Here is a 15,798-nt window from a genome sequence, read left to right as displayed (position 1 = left end):
TTTTTTTTTTTTTTTTTTTTGCACAGGGGATCAAACTCAGGTTTTTGTACTTGCAAGGCAGGCAGCAGAACCACTGAGCTAAATCCCCGGCCTGCATTTTCTTTTTGATTAAGGAATCTTACTAATAAATGAACAATAAATTTAAAAATGCAATGAAAGAAAAATGGAGAGTTACAAAGTGAGAAACAAAACAAAACAACGCCAAATCACCTCTCGAAGTGCTTCAGCGTAAGAACTCATATCTGTCAGGATAACCAACACATGTTTCTCACACTGGTACGCCAAAAATTCAGCTGTGGTCAGGGCCAGGCGAGGGGTGATAATCCGCTCAATACTGAAAGGAAATGAAGTCCCAAGTCATTGAAACCAAAAGCAAAACACAACTCTGGAAATAGTAGTTTCCCTTTTAACATTTTTAATAAATTGAAAGTAGAGCAATTGTTACTTCAAAAGGGCAGTTGTTCTGTATATTTACATGGTAAGAATTGCTTGTTGCTATAAAGTTGATTATTTTAAACACCCTGTGATTTCTCAGAGGTACAGTTTTTTAAAACTGAGAGATAGTGGTAAGTAAAGAAGGGAGTAAAGAAATGAAAGCCAGACTCCTCAAATGAGGAGAAAGTCATTTACTGAGTAACAGTTATACAGAGATATATACTTATACACCGTATATATGAGATCTCATTTAATATTCAAAACAACCCTGTCAGACAAGTACTATTTATCACATTTTCTGAGCTTCAATATCTAAGTAATTTTGCAAAGGCCAAATAATTCTCAAGAAACAGGACTGAAATTTAAATAAAATAAGTAAGGGTCACCTCATTCATAAGGCCACAGGCTCTCGTCATAACATTATACACTGGTACCCCCCTGGTCTTAGGTAATGTACTTGACCCTTAGCCTGGGTAAACAGAAAGAAATAGTTCTCTTTACTTACGTTGGGTCATTAGCCAAGTTCAAAAAGAGGCAGACATTGTCCATTGAGCCATTTTCCTCGAAGTCAGATTTGAAGAAACGGGCAGTTTCCATGTTCACCTAAAAGGTCACGACTTCATTAGTGCTGGGGACAAAGGCTAAGCTACAGGTTTAACTTGTTTCTTCTTTAAAAATTTCAAGTACTCCCAAAATTTTTAACAAAAGCCAGGTTCAGGGTAAAGAGCCTGCTTTGACACAATGAATATTAATTAGCAAGTTTGAAGAAAATGGAAATGCTAATCCTGTTTGGCCAAAATGAAAAGTTGCAACTTCTCTACAAAGAGATGAAATCAACTATAAGGTATGTATAGTTTACTATGCTGCAGTAAGAAAATCAGCTGTCAGTGTATGTGCACACCAAAACAGAAGAACTTTATACTTACACCCATAGCAGCAAATACAATCGCAAAATTCTCCTCACTGTAATCCACTACATCCTTGGATTTCTTTACCAGGCCAGCCTGGCGACAGATCTGAGCTGCAATCTGAGGAGAATTAAAAGGACAGAGGTAACATTTGAAATTAACATTTCTATAACAAAATAACTTTTAATCTTTAAAAACTGTAATTATTAATGAAACAGGATGTATCGAAGGACATACAAAGCAAAACTACTGTACTGTGTAATTTCTGCAAAGATCCGGGAGTGTAAGCATGAATACAGATGTGTACAGATGAAGATTCAATGGAACTAGGTCAAACAATAGTATTGGGCACTGTATTTATTTGGTTTTGCAGTAACTGTGCATTTAGAAATTTCTCCCTATTAGACCTCACACCAAACCAGACTCCAGCTCTCACCTCATTGTGTGGTAACCCAGCAGCAGAGAAGATTGGGATTTTCTGTCCCCGAGCAATGCTGTTCATGCCGTCTATGGCGGAAATGCCCGTCTGAATCATCTCCTCTGGGTAGATTCGACACTGAGGATTGATTGGCTGACCTAACGCATTTTCAAAGGGAAAATCTTTACTACGCCTGCATGTCGTTCATGAATGAAATAGAAAGCAAGCCAAATTAAAAGAAAAAGCATCACAAGATCCAGACTATAAAAGCACTTCTCTGTACTCTTAAGAAACAAATATGGAGGGCTGGGGATTTAGCTCAATGGTGAAGACAGGAGGGGAGGGGAGGAGAGAGGAGAGGAGAGGAGAGGAGGGGAGAGGAGGGGAGAAGAGATCAGTTATGTTTGATATTTGAAACTTGAAGTTTTTTTCCCTCAATGCTTTACAGACTCACAAAATACAACATAACAGAAGTCAAGTTCCTAAAACGAAATAAAAGAAAAATCCTAATTTCAGAGCCATAGTTTTACCATAAACATTCAAATCTGCCCCAGTAATACTTTATAGTAGCTTAAGATATTACACAAAATTTTAAGATCATTTCTAGGAAAAATTTATTAAATAAAAAAAAATAACTACATAATTTATAACCTACAAAGAACACTGGTTACATACGTAAGAATACCCTAAAAACCACTCTATCTGGCACATGTACAAGACAGAGGCAATTTCCCTCTAAGCTCAGAAATCCAACTTATTGCTCCTACCCATGATGTCAAGAAAGTCTTCAGCCAGCACAGCAGGACCTCTGTCGATGGGTTTTCCTGATCCATTGAATACTCGACCTGCAAAACAGTAACAAGACAGTGCAGTACAAACCCTGGATTTTATGGAAATGTGTTTCAAAGGCAGCAGATTTTAGCTTAGAATTAATAATAATGTCCATTTACCAAGCATATCCTCAGACACTGGCGTCCGGAGAATATCTCCAGTAAACTCACAGGATGTTTTCTTGGCATCTATACCTGAAGTCCCTTCAAATACCTATCAAAAGAGAGAATTACTCTGGCGTGAGAAACTGAAAGTGTACATGACAAAAAGTATAACAGATATTGTAAAATAGGAAGAAAATGTTCAAATGGGTAGGAGAACTAGGGAGGGGGGCAGGGAAAAGGATGGAAGGGAAAGAAAAAGAAAATGAGAAAAGGAAAAAATGGAAACAAAGGAGGAGAAGAGGAGTTAAAGGGAGGGTAGGGGAATGGGAAAACATAAATCAAGACATATCATGTACAGATACAAATTCCCTATGATGAATGTGATCATTACGTATACCTAAAATGTACCAAAATGATGATGATGATAATGATGATTTAAAGGACGAAGAAAAGAATCAGAAGTGTAAAAGCAATTTATATGATGAGCACTTGCTTAAAAAATGTACTGTCTGGCCTTGTTTGAGAAAAAACTGTTTTCCCATCACCAGTAGGAACCGTAAGAGACAATCTAAAGAACAGCCCACTCCACTGCTTTGGTTTCACTCCACAATCGGTGAATTCTGCTTTTTATCTCTCTTTTTATCTATTTAAAGTAGTATTTTCCCCTGCAGCCAATAATCAATCTCTAAAGAAATGAAAACTAGAAAAAAAACAAGAGTGCTTCTTCTTTTTCCACTTAGGAAACAGCTTTGCTGGCCCAGTCTGGAAAGTGACGCTTACCTGAACCACTGCTTTGGAACCGCTAATTTCCAGAACCTGCCCACTTCTCTTTGTGCCATCTGGTAACGTCAAGTGGACGATCTCAGAATATCTGGGAAACTAGACAGGACAAAACAAAGGATCAGTAACTGACAGTTTAAAAGCTCCCAAGTCCTCTATGCCAGCGCTACTGTAGCGCGTTGCATATGTGGCCCCCCACCCTCCAAAGCAGGCCAAGAGAAGTCCCACAACACACACCACTGACACGCCACAAACACAGCAGCACGCACAGGGAGGGTCTTAAACTCATGAAGATGTGGTACTTTACATTTGTTGCATGCTTTAAAGTTCTGACACTACAGAATGGTACAAAAATCACAAGTAACCCTGTTTCTACCACTCAGAACTGATATTGACTTTCTGGCCTCTGTATGTGTAAACACCTATCTGCTAGGTAAATGCAGAATAAATGCTACTAAATAATAATTACGACTATAATAAAATGCAAGTGTTTGCTTCAATGTAGTTCTCTTAGCTAGATATGTATTCCTCTAATCCATTTTTACTATTTTAAAATACCTGTCTTGAAAAATACACTTTCATTTACCTAAGTGGTAATGTACTAAATTATGCCACTTTGCAGCTTGCTTCTCTAACCTGACTTTAACATAATTATGTTAACATTTACTTTAATTGGGGCCGGGGATTTAGCTCAGTGGTTCTGTTGCTTACCTCGCAAGGTCCCGAGTTTGATCCCTGGTACCAAAACAACAACAAAACAAACTAGATCCATAACATTTACTTTAATTGATCAACATGCTAAATTACACTGCAAAGGCACTGTATTAATGTACCTTCTCCCTATCAGTATAACTATACTTTCCCTTCATCTCTGCCAATCTTGTATTTTCTTATTCATCTGTGCTTTTACTGACTCTGGATATCAATCTTTTTGCAAATATTGTCTCATCTTTTAAATTTGTTCATGGTACTTTATGAGTTGCTGTCCTTTATGATTTAGGACTTCTGTACTTTAGGAATAACAACCGTGAAAAGAGCACCTGTAATGATTCATACCAAGTTCCTTTTAACTGCACTCATGCACCTTAGTGGCATCTGGGAAGTCCTGAAGGATACTGAGAAAGTGGAGGCATTGGTTGCCAGGGGAACAAACTCCTGATCAGAGGGTTGGAACTATCACCCCATCTGTCCTCTGAGGAGAGGAGAGAGACTATAGTGTGACTTAACCATCACTGGCCAGGATTTGACTGACCATGCCTATGTAATGCAGTCTCTATAAAAATCCTAACTGAAGCTTTGGAGTTGGTAAATAAGAACAATCCACGTGCAGAGAGGGTGATGCATCCCAGCTCCCTGTGGACAGAAGCTTCCGTGCAGAGGACCCTTTGGGGCTCACTCTATATCTCTCATCTGGATGTCCATTTGGAACCTGTAGAAATCCTTTGGGAAAATCAGGAAGGAAACTGTTTTCTTGGGTTTGGTGAGCTACTCTAGTACATTATGGAAAATGAGAAGAAAACCCCCAAGTTACAGCCACATTAGACAGCAGCTGTGGGTAATGTAGAGACCTGTCTGTCACTTGTGATTGGCACAGGCAGCGTCAGGGGACAAACCCTTCACTTTTGGGGTCTGCAGTTAGTGAGAAATGAGTCAAACCATGGGACACCCCGTACAGTGTCTGCTCAAAAACTGAACTACTGTGTAAAAAAACCCCACATACCCAATGTCACAAGTGAAGTACCAAGAACAGCAGGACACAGGAAACAAGAGGATTTTTCACTGATTTAAATGGGAATATTATTGCAGTCTCTTTCAGTATGCTGTCTGCTCTCTGCTGTAGGTGGGGTGGGTATTCATGAAAAGGTTAAATCACAAGCAGAGCCAAGTCAACCCACAATGTGGGAAAAAAATTTTACCAGCTTTTCCTTAGACAAAGGCCTAATCTAGAACATACAAAGAACTCAAAAAACTTAAACCTCCCAAATATAAAGACCCAATTCAAAAATGGGCATTTGAAATGAATAGACATTTCTCTGACAAAGTAAAAGCAGCAGATAATCATATGAAAAAATGTCCGACATCACTGGTCATTCAAGAGATGCTGATGAAAACAACACTGCGATTCCATCTCACCCCAGTAAGAATGGTTGCTATCAAGAAATCAACCAATGACAAATGCTGGTAGGGTTGTGGGGAGATAGGAACCCTTCTTCATTGTTGGTGGGAGTGCAGACTGGTGTAACCACTGTGGAAATCAATATGGAGATACCTCAAAGAGCTAGGATTAGAAGTCCCGTTTGACCCAGTGATTCCCTTGCTAGGTGTCTTCCCAAAAGAATGAAAAGAATCATACCACAGAGATATATGCTCACCTATGTTTACATTGGCAGTTTGTAATAGCTAAAACTTGGAAACAGCCTAAATGCCCATCAACTGGAGAATGGATAAATGGTGTGTTTTTAAAAATAAAACGGAGTACTACTCAGTCGTAAAGAACAAGAAACTAGAGAGATTTATAGTTAAGTGGAAGACATAGAGGCCATACTCTTAAGTGAAATTAGTAAGTTACACATGTATAAATACTGAATAGTTTCTCTGGTGTGAAAAACTAAAAGTGTAAATAAAGATCAAAGTGTATAATTGATATTGTGTAATAGGAAGAAAAGTCTAAATGAGTAGAAGAAGTGGGAGGGATAGGGGAAAGGGAAAAAGGGAAAAGAAAAAATATGTGAAAAGGAAAAACATGGAAACAATGTCTTTGTAAATAGGGAAGGGTGGAGGGGGAGAAGGGAGGGCTGGGGAATGGGGAAAAATAGGAATCTGATAATGTACAGGTACAAGATCCCAATGGTGACTGTAACTGCGTTGTATACCTACTATGTACCAATGAATTTAATATAATAAAGATAAAAAATAAAAGGTTGTTTGCTCTATTCCTTGCTTTCTAAGAGGCCTCCTTTTTAAATGAAATGAACAATTTTATTAGATACTCTTTCAGTATTCAGAAAAGTATAAGCATTTTCTAGTTTAATCCATGAATCCGCTGAATAACACTGGTGTACTTTCTAGTGTAAAGTCACCTTTGTATTACTGGGATAAACACTACTCTCATAATTTTATTCACTTTTACAGATATTTTTGCTAATATTTAACACCTAAGTACATTTTATTAAGAATTTTGGAATATATGCTAGTCAGTGAGAATGACTCTACTTTTCTCTTCTTCCATTACCCTTTGACTAGTTCTGGAATCAAAGATACATTACCCCATAAAATGAGCTGGGCGGCTGCTCAGCATCTTCTTTTATTTGGGCCAAATTTAACTGTCTGTTCCTTGTGTCTATGTGTGTGGCTTAAGTTAATTAAAAATCAAAGCCAAAAACTAACACACACTTGCATACATACACACAAATCACTAAATCTCACGGTACAGACCTATTATTTTTTGGTTTTCGTTTTTTTTGAGACAGTTCAACAGTGTCTCACTATGCAGTTCAGACTGGCCTTGAACTCACTATGTGGTCCAGGCTGGCCCCAATATCATGGAGTTCCTCCTACTTCAGCCTCCTGAGTGCTGAGATTACAGGCATACACAACCAAACTTGTCAAATTTTAATAACATAAAAGTTATTCATCAGATTTTTCCTACCTCAAAGTAACATTCAGTAAAATTTTGTTCTCTTAAAACTACTTCTCCAAGCCAGTTATGGTGGTGCAAGCCTGTTATCTCGGCTACTTGGAAGGCTGAGGCAGGAGGATTGCAAATTGATGGCCAGCCTAGGAACTTAGTGAGATCCTATCTTAAGAAATAAAAAGGGTTGAAGTGTTTGTAGCGCAGTGGGAGACAGCTTGCCTAGCATGCACGAGGCCCTGGGTTCAGTCTCAGGTAATTCACCCCTTCCCCACAAAAAAGCCAGAGATGTTTTCTAAGTCCTTCCAGTTTCTGTCTCTTACAGCATCCTAACTTACCTTTTATAGCACTATTACCTGCTTATGTATTTATACCATAACTCCTTCTCTACTGCACTACACATTTCACTGAGGGAGGGCCCACTGTGCTCACCACTGTATTTGGTAAGCTATTTCTCAATAACACTTACTAATATAAAAAATTCTGTATTTTAAAAATATAAGCCAAGCTTCCCTATGTGTAATCTTGGCAACTTGGGAGGCAGAGGCTGAAGCTGGAGGATGGTGAGCTCAGACTCAGCAAGACCAACTTAGTGAGACTCTGTATCTAAAAGAAAGTCAAAATTTCATTTAGCAAAGAATACGGGGGAGGGGGGAAGAAGAAATGAAGGATAAAGAAACAAATTAAGCTTCCTAATATTTTTCCTAAAAAAAAGGTGTAGCCCCATTTTTGTGCAGCCTGAACATGATGCACTGAGGCTCTCACGGATCTGCAGGCTGTGGTCAGGGGTAAATTGCGGGGCACTTCACCTTTTCAAAAAATGATTCTCAACTAGTTAGTGACTGTGTGCTTCACCTCAGTAACACAATGCAGAGTCACTAGTCTAGAAAGTACACTATAGGGTCCGCTTTTGCTGAAGATATTCTGACAACAGTGCTCAGGCAGGCAGCCTGGCCCAGGGTGTCTAATTATGAACTATATCCATGACTCCCTTCCCAAGATAACAGCCAATGTTTGTAATTTTTTACATATAGGTTAAAAAATGTGTTATGATACTTATAACAAACTGTGTAAGTATAAACTACACTTTGGGGGTTAGTCATTACTGAGATAATTGGTTCTTGTATACTCATTACTTGAATATCAGTACCAGGTTTTTTAAGAAAAGTAACAATGTTTACTTAAAAGTTTAAACGTTAGTAGAAAAGATAATACAAATATCATTAAAAATAACACATGGCAATCTGGCTGGTTGTACTTTTCAGCTCCCAGTGGGAAAGCTGGTGATGCTGAGTAAAAACCATTCAGGAAATTTGAGGGGAGCAGTCTGCTGCCAGTCATATTTGTGTGTACCACTAAACCACCTCCAGAAAATGGGGAACATTCATTTTTTAATTGTATTTGGAATTAGTTATTGCTGTGTACTAAGAACCTGACCTAAATAAAATCACACAAAGCATTAAAAAAACAAAAACAAAACACACACACACACACACTCTCAGCAGCCTATGACAATAGATAGAAGATACCATTTACATACATAGTATAACAGAGGGTTATAAGACACACAAATAGCTATTACTTGTTTTCCTCTTAAAGCTGTTACTGCTGCGCCCCCTTCCCCGCCATTCTGCAGACAAGGAGCTCCAGGCCACAGCAGAATCTACACCGGATCTGGTACTCGAATCCAATCTTTTGACTTTTTGTCTCAAACTTTTGTTTCCAGTATACCACTGATATTCAGGCCATACAAAGGTTTAAAAACCGTTAGAAAAGTTTATAGTGTGGTGGACTGGCCTTAATGCTGGGCTTTTAACTAATAAAGACTTAGACTTCAACAGAGTGATATTACCTTCACGTGATCCAAGATCACCAATGGACCATTGACTCCAGATACTGTTTTATACGCTGAAAGGAAGAACAGAAAGGTCAGATTTAGTCAAATAGCCCAAGAGCCTAAATGACTTCTCTAGTTTTACCAAAAGCCTCTATCTCAATAACCTATGAAAATATGGGACACTCAAAGAGCTTTGCACATTTTCAATGAATGTGTAAAATATGCCTTTACAACTTCTCACAGGTCATCTTCACCCAACCAAAACTATTTTGAATCTTAAGTGAGCAAACGATTGTTCTAAGTCAACAGAATATAAAACAAGGCACAGAGGCTGCCTGTCTTTACAGGTTCAGTTCTCACTTAGAGAGGGAGATACAGAGAGGGTTCCTGGGAGAGCAGAGAATATAGTTTTTACCATGGAGAAAAAAGGAAAATCTTTATAGAGGAGATGACATTGAGCTAAGTAGATGAGGAAGGGAAAAGGAATCCTTAATAGCTTTAAGCAAAAGTGACAAAGCTTACAATGAAAATACAGAAAATGTAGCCTTCAAGTTAAAAGCATGATTAAATAGTGTCATAAAAACTATAGGAAAAGAGCTTGTGAAGGAGGATTGTAGGAAATGGAAGAAAAAGGCACAGAGTCAATTAAGATAAAAATGTTCTTTAAAGAGAGAAAGGGGGTGCTTAACAGTCAAATGTTACTACAAAGTTAAGGAAACTGATGTAACCACCAGCACAGACATGCTGTTTGTCTACTCTATAAGGTGCAACCCCAACCCCTACTTAAGGAAGAGGTAGTCATTCTTCCTGGCAAGAGTAATGGTGATTAGGCATTTAAAAAAAAAAAAACAGAATTAGTAGGAAAGAATAATTCCAATATACAACTTTAGAAATTACTAAATTCTCCAATCAGAACATCTTCAAAAAAGATAAATTGTTTGTTTGTTTGAGACAGGGTCTCTATGCAGTTCAGAATGCTCTGGAACTCACTACATAGCCCAGGCTGGTCTCGAACTCAGAGCAATCCTCCTGCCTCAGCCTCCCAAATGCTGGGATTACAGGCATGGGCCACCACGCCTGGTTCAAAAAAGATAATTTTTGAAGAAAATGTACTACAAAGCCTGAAATAATTTAAATGAAGCTGTTAACCAAGTAAGAATTTAGGAATTTTTAACTTATTTTATTTTTGAGGTCTTCTGTTGAGCTTGGACAGAGTTTCCTGGCACAAATACATGAACTGCTAAGAATAAGGAAACCACCTGATAATCAGTCTGTCTACTCAAGGAGCTGTGCAATTTAAAAACCCAATTCCCTCAGACCCAGGGTAAGGAGCAAGAGTCCTGGTGTAAATGCTGGGATGGAGCAGGCAAGGAATCCTGTCCTAATACTAATGGGACTTTTACATCCAGACATCAAGTATGTCGTGAATACATCAGTCACTCTAGTGAACTCAACAGAGGTTCCCACGGATATTTTACAAACTTTAGGAACAGGGAGATCACAATTTGAAAAAGTAAGCCATCTGAATGGATGGGAATGTAAAAGGATCAATCATTTTTAGGATTACACAAAGACTCCATTTGCTACATTTTCTTCCACTTTTAAGAAATGTTTTAAGATACTTTTAAGAAATGTATAAGAAACTGTCTTGAATAAAATGCAGCATCATTAAAATCTCTCAAATTCTTTAAATTAACTTCACTTTTTCACAGAGATAGTATCTTCTCTGAAATTCTAATTAACAATTGTGCTTCAAAATTTCAGGTTTAAAATTCAAGCTCATTCTGCACTACAAAATTTTGCCAGTCACAAGCAAAAAGTATGACCAAGCAAACATTAGTCATGACTTTTCCTGGAAACAGGGAACACAGCTGACTCCTACTACTTCTCAAAGACAAGATTCCACTTCACTAAGTGTCTTTTCTAAATCTGCAACAAGGAATACATATCCTTTCAAGTCAGTAAGTGAACCTCACAAGTTCATTGATGAAAATCAATACTACCAGACACAACTAATGAGAGCTTCTTAGAGCTTCATTTAATCTCCATAACACATCAATGAGTGAGCTATTATTTAAAGTTTCTGAAGATTAAAATTAGTTTTCATAGAAGTTTGCTTGCCCAAAACTGGAGTCTGGCTCCAGGCACTTGTTCTTTAATACAACTGCAAATTCTAAAACTGAACTGGTCGTGGGGTGTCTGGTTTTCTTTTTCTTTTGCTGATATGGTACATTTTAGCACTTATGTGCAAGAACTATACAGCAACAAGACCCCCAAAAATTTCATGATTCTGTAATTTTAGCTATGAAAAATAGGTGATTTTTACTATTTAAAAGTAGGCAATATTGCTCCTGTCCACATTTTGTGATTACTGGTAAAACAATCTTTCTCCAGTGGAGCCACAGCTACTGAAAGTCTACAGAGAGAATGGAATACCTGATGAGAGATGCTACAGCAGTTTTCTCTCATTCAAAATCATGAAAACAGACCACCTGTGTACAAGTCTAAAGAGAAACATGCCCAGCATAAACTGACATCTAAAATGAAGTTAATAAATCTTACGACACAAATGAAGTAAAAATACTACCAAACTTTTATTTGCAAAGTGTATCATGCTTTTACAGAGCATTTTGAGACAGATTATCTGAGTTTAGCGTTACAACATTTGCAAGGCAAGCAAAGTTGGTACAATCTCAATTTTCACTTCACACCTAAGGAAACTAAAGCCTTGAGGAATCTGTTATCAAATGGAAGAGCCAGGCTAACAGTTTTGTTTTGTTTTTAATTATAAGGTTGGTACTCTGACCCTATAACACTTCTGACCTTAGTTCCCAGTATAATTTAAAATGACGAAGATGACACGGTTCCAGCACTTACACTATAAACAAGTACTAGGAGATATTTTAAATACAGATCACAGCTCTTTCCAGGATAATGAAACTGTGTGCAAAGAAAACTGAGCAGATGCCGCCTGCCCTGCAAGCACAGGACCCAAGTTTGATCCCCGGAACAAAAAGAAAGAAAAAAAGAAAACTGAGCAGAGAAATGCTGTCAAACACTACTTTTTATCCCTCAATGATGTCATCCAGCCTTCCTCACCATGACCCTTACAGTTCAGCAGAGGTAATAGTCTGGAGCACCATGATACTAGGTTGCTGTTAAAAAGCCCAAATCCATTCACAAATCATTGATCGAAATCACTGCGCTCTTGAAAACGTCACCAGAACACGAATGCACAGGTGAGCCTGCGGAGGACGATCAGAATGCTGAAAACATAGTAGATACATATTACAACCGAACCATCACAGCTTCAGTTCTGCACCAGAGCAGGCAATAAATACTTAAAGAATAGCATTCTTTAAAAGCACCCAAAGCGACAAAGGTTTTACAGAGCACATATTTTTTCACATCCCAACCTCTGCCTCCTGCAGGATAAAGACTGTTCAACACTATACCGCCCTCAGTGATTGTGACATATTCAAAGAAAAAAATTCAACCACCATTGCACAATGAGAGTCCCAGCCCTGGAAGCTCCACCTTACGAACAAAACAAAAACTCAGAGCAATCCTCTGCTGCACAAGAGTAGAGACCTAAAGCTGAGCAGTGGCCACTAGAAGATTCCTTATTGACTTTGCTACTGCTACTTCTCCTTTATGATGTAAGAAACTTATGGTTAGCTGATAGAGAACAGTGATGGCGAACCTTTTAGAGATTTCACTGATACAAATAGCCCATTGCAGCACACATCTCACAGGTTCACCACCAATGATCTTGGGACTCAAGGGAAATGGAGATCATTAAATTAAAAATATTTAGCACTAAAAAGCTCTGTTATTTCCGAACCTTGTTCAAGGTTTAAAAGAAAGCAAGTTTTCTCTGTGATTTTGGATATTCAATTAGTGTTCAAAATTTACTAATTTCACACCGGGTGTGGTGGTACACACCTATAATTCCAATACTTGGGAGGCTGAAGCAGAAGGATCCCTGTGAGTTTGAGGTCAGCCTGGGCCACATGTAAGTTTAGGGTCAGCCAGAACTACAAAGCAAGACCCTGACTCAAAACAAAAACAAACAAAAAAAGATTCATTAACTTCAAGCTCAGGTATTTTATTTTCCATTTCTTTTTAACAACCTTATAATCCTGAAGTTTTTAAACAGGATCTAATTTGAACAAGGGAGCTGCCAATGTTACTTCATTCCTTCATTTAAAACCACACTAAATAACTATAATTACTTAAGCTTAGATGGCATCATCAATCCTTAATTACAAAAATTAAGTTAATCAGTGTTTATTCAGAAACATTTATTTTTAATTTATTTTTGGCCTTTTGAGACAAGGTCTGACTTTGCAGTTCATTCAGGCTGGCCCCGAACTCAGAGCAATCAATCCTCCTGCCTCAGCATCTCAGAGAGCTGGGATTACAGGTATATGATACCATGCCTAACCCAGAAGCATTTAAAACTGTTAACTAGAACAGAAAAAGTAGCAGAATAGGAAAAGAATGATATTCAAATGTGGTTAGTTGTAGCCTATGTATCACATTATTTATGCTTCTTAGAACAATGCACAATTCAATCAGGTATTCTAACTCTCTATTGATTCGAACCATATTAAAAATCTACCCTCTTTGGAGGACGTGGTGGTGCATGCCTGTAATACCAGCACTTGGGAGGCTAAGGCACAAAGACTGCTGAGAGTTCAAGGCCAGTGGTGACTACATAATAAGACTGTCTCAAAAAAAACAACAAAAAATCTACCCACTAAACTATTAGTACAAGGGGTTTAAATGCAAGTTACACTTTTTAAAGCTCAGGCCATCTTGTGTGTCAGGCCCTGTGAAAGGTACTAGGGATATAGAGGGGATCCCTGACCTCTACGATTCCATTTTAAGTATTACGCTCCAAAGTTCTATCAGCAGGAATTTCACCTGGAGAGGTTCTCTAGCCACTTGGTTAAGCACACACAGAATGTGGGGAAATCAGTCATCACCCTAACCAGCTCACAGCCTTGAAGCACTCTTTAAAACAATGTTTATCAGTCAGCTGATATTCTCTGCTCTGACACTGATTAATTATATGAAAACTTCTGTACTTACAAAACCTTTTTTAGTGGCACCACTTATGTGTATCTCTTCTGCCCAAAGCAAAGCATATAAATCCAGGTCATAAAAGAGGATCTGTAATTCTTAGGAATAACTGTATGGCTAAGGGTTATATAACAGCGTGGGATCTGTCAATCTGCTAAACATTTACTTCAGCTCATAATAACCTCCCTCCCCCAAAGGGCATTCTCCAGTTCAATCAAATTCCCAGTGCAAAAGGCGCATATCAGCAATCTGGACTGAACGTGTTTCCTCCCTCCTCACACTGCAGTGCTGTCACATGACCCGGCTGACAGATCAGGACAGGATTAGTCAGGCTGGAGAGCACCCCACTAAAACCTTTCATGTGAGATTCTGTTTAACCAATGAGCCACCCACAAACGGGCAGGCCAGCAATTACCAGTGAAAATACAGTTTCATTATCTGGGGAAACAATAGGCACTTTTCAAGTTTTTAAGAAAATATTTATTTCCAGAGCTCATCCCCAGTCCCTAAGGAAGCTGTGAAGAGGTCCGATGCTACTCAACTGCAATCTTTAGTAATCAAGAACCATTTCTTTTGGAACTGCTGAGACGTCTACTTACAAATAGTAGTTTATTTTTCCCTTTCACAATCACAATACCTGAACGAGCAAGCCTATGTATGTATAGTAGATATGGGCAAAGCTACCTGGCTTTCCCAAAGAACAGACTGGTTAAGTAGGTGCTCAGTAAATGAGGACGCAACAGCAGAAAATATGCCTGGGAAGTATTAAGAAATCAGAATTGGTAGTTCCCGTTTTGCCAATAATTATTAGATGTCTGAAGTCTTACGCCCGATCCTCCCCAGAACCTTCGGTTTCTCACTTGTAAAATGAGAGGGTTGGACTGGATGACTCGCAGGGTACTTTTCAACTCTAAGGTTCTCTGATAACTACGTGTCCTCCGGTGAAGCAGCCCCTCCGCCCAACAAGCCCGACTCCCTCCAGCTGCGGGCCTGATCTCCATCCACGAAAGGCCTGCCCACGTCAACGATAGCACCAAAGGTCCGCGCTGGGCAGGGGCTCTCAACTCCCACTCCCCCCCCCCGGGTCCTCAGCAGCAAAAGGGGATGGGAAGAGGGTTCGCTGGACTCCGAGGCTTTCAAACGAGGTCAGGTGATTAAGGTCCGAGTAACAGGAAGTGACCCTGTGCGACAGCCCAGGGAAATTGGAGAAGATGGGGCCGCAGCCAGGAGCCCACCAAATCCAGCTAAGTTCCCGGTTGGCGCTCTGGCCCTCCGCCCATGCGTGTCACGGAAATCCAACAAGCAAATTTCCTAGAGAAACACTTGTGGGTCCAGGACTGGGGAGGTGGGAACGCAGTAGGGAAAAATAAATTCCACTGCTTACTCGCTGGCTAAACAGGTGAGTGGAAGCAAAGGCTAAGAGGCAAAGACGGGGAATGTCTTGCTTCCTGATACTCACTGAGCCGAGGCTGGGAGAGGTAGTTCCTGCTGACTGCCAGAGCCTGCTCCCGAGGTCCAGCCACCGGCCCACTGGTGGACACGGGCAGCTCGGGTGCGGCCCCGTTCACCATCCCCCGCATAGCCCGTAGCGCCATCTTGTCTCCTCCGTCCCGACTGGCCCCGCAGGAGCGCCGCGCAGGCGCAGATATACCAAGGCGGCCCGCGCACCGGCTCCGCCCATGCGCGCTGCGGATCCTCAGACTGGTCCCGCCCCCTTCGCGGCACACCACCCCCTGCCTCGTGACTTGGGTTCCTCGGGGGCGGGG

General features: G+C 39.7%; 1 protein-coding gene across 1 annotated transcript in view; it reads right to left on the bottom strand.

Moving 5' to 3' along the window:
- Positions 1–15,671, bottom strand: part of Atp6v1b2 (ATPase H+ transporting V1 subunit B2) — a 24,102-nt gene extending 8,431 nt beyond the window's left edge. The window contains exons 1-9 of the mRNA XM_010624718.3: positions 15,492–15,671; positions 8,960–9,015; positions 3,477–3,575; positions 2,712–2,805; positions 2,529–2,606; positions 1,780–1,919; positions 1,362–1,463; positions 941–1,038; positions 211–334 (exon numbers count right to left, since the gene is read on the bottom strand). Coding sequence (XP_010623020.1) covers positions 211–334; positions 941–1,038; positions 1,362–1,463; positions 1,780–1,919; positions 2,529–2,606; positions 2,712–2,805; positions 3,477–3,575; positions 8,960–9,015; positions 15,492–15,627 — 927 coding nt within the window. The 5' untranslated portion in view covers positions 15,628–15,671. The remainder of the gene's footprint in view (positions 1–210; positions 335–940; positions 1,039–1,361; positions 1,464–1,779; positions 1,920–2,528; positions 2,607–2,711; positions 2,806–3,476; positions 3,576–8,959; positions 9,016–15,491) is intronic.
- Positions 15,672–15,798: the final 127 nt, after the last annotated feature.

This window comes from Fukomys damarensis, unplaced genomic scaffold (assembly GCF_012274545.1).
Source record: "Fukomys damarensis isolate Sample0158 unplaced genomic scaffold, DMR_v1.0_HiC HiC_scaffold_18, whole genome shotgun sequence".
NCBI lineage: Eukaryota > Metazoa > Chordata > Mammalia > Rodentia > Bathyergidae > Fukomys > Fukomys damarensis.
The sequence above is the reverse complement of the archived record's forward strand: the minus strand, read 5'-3'. Positions and strand labels throughout refer to the sequence as shown.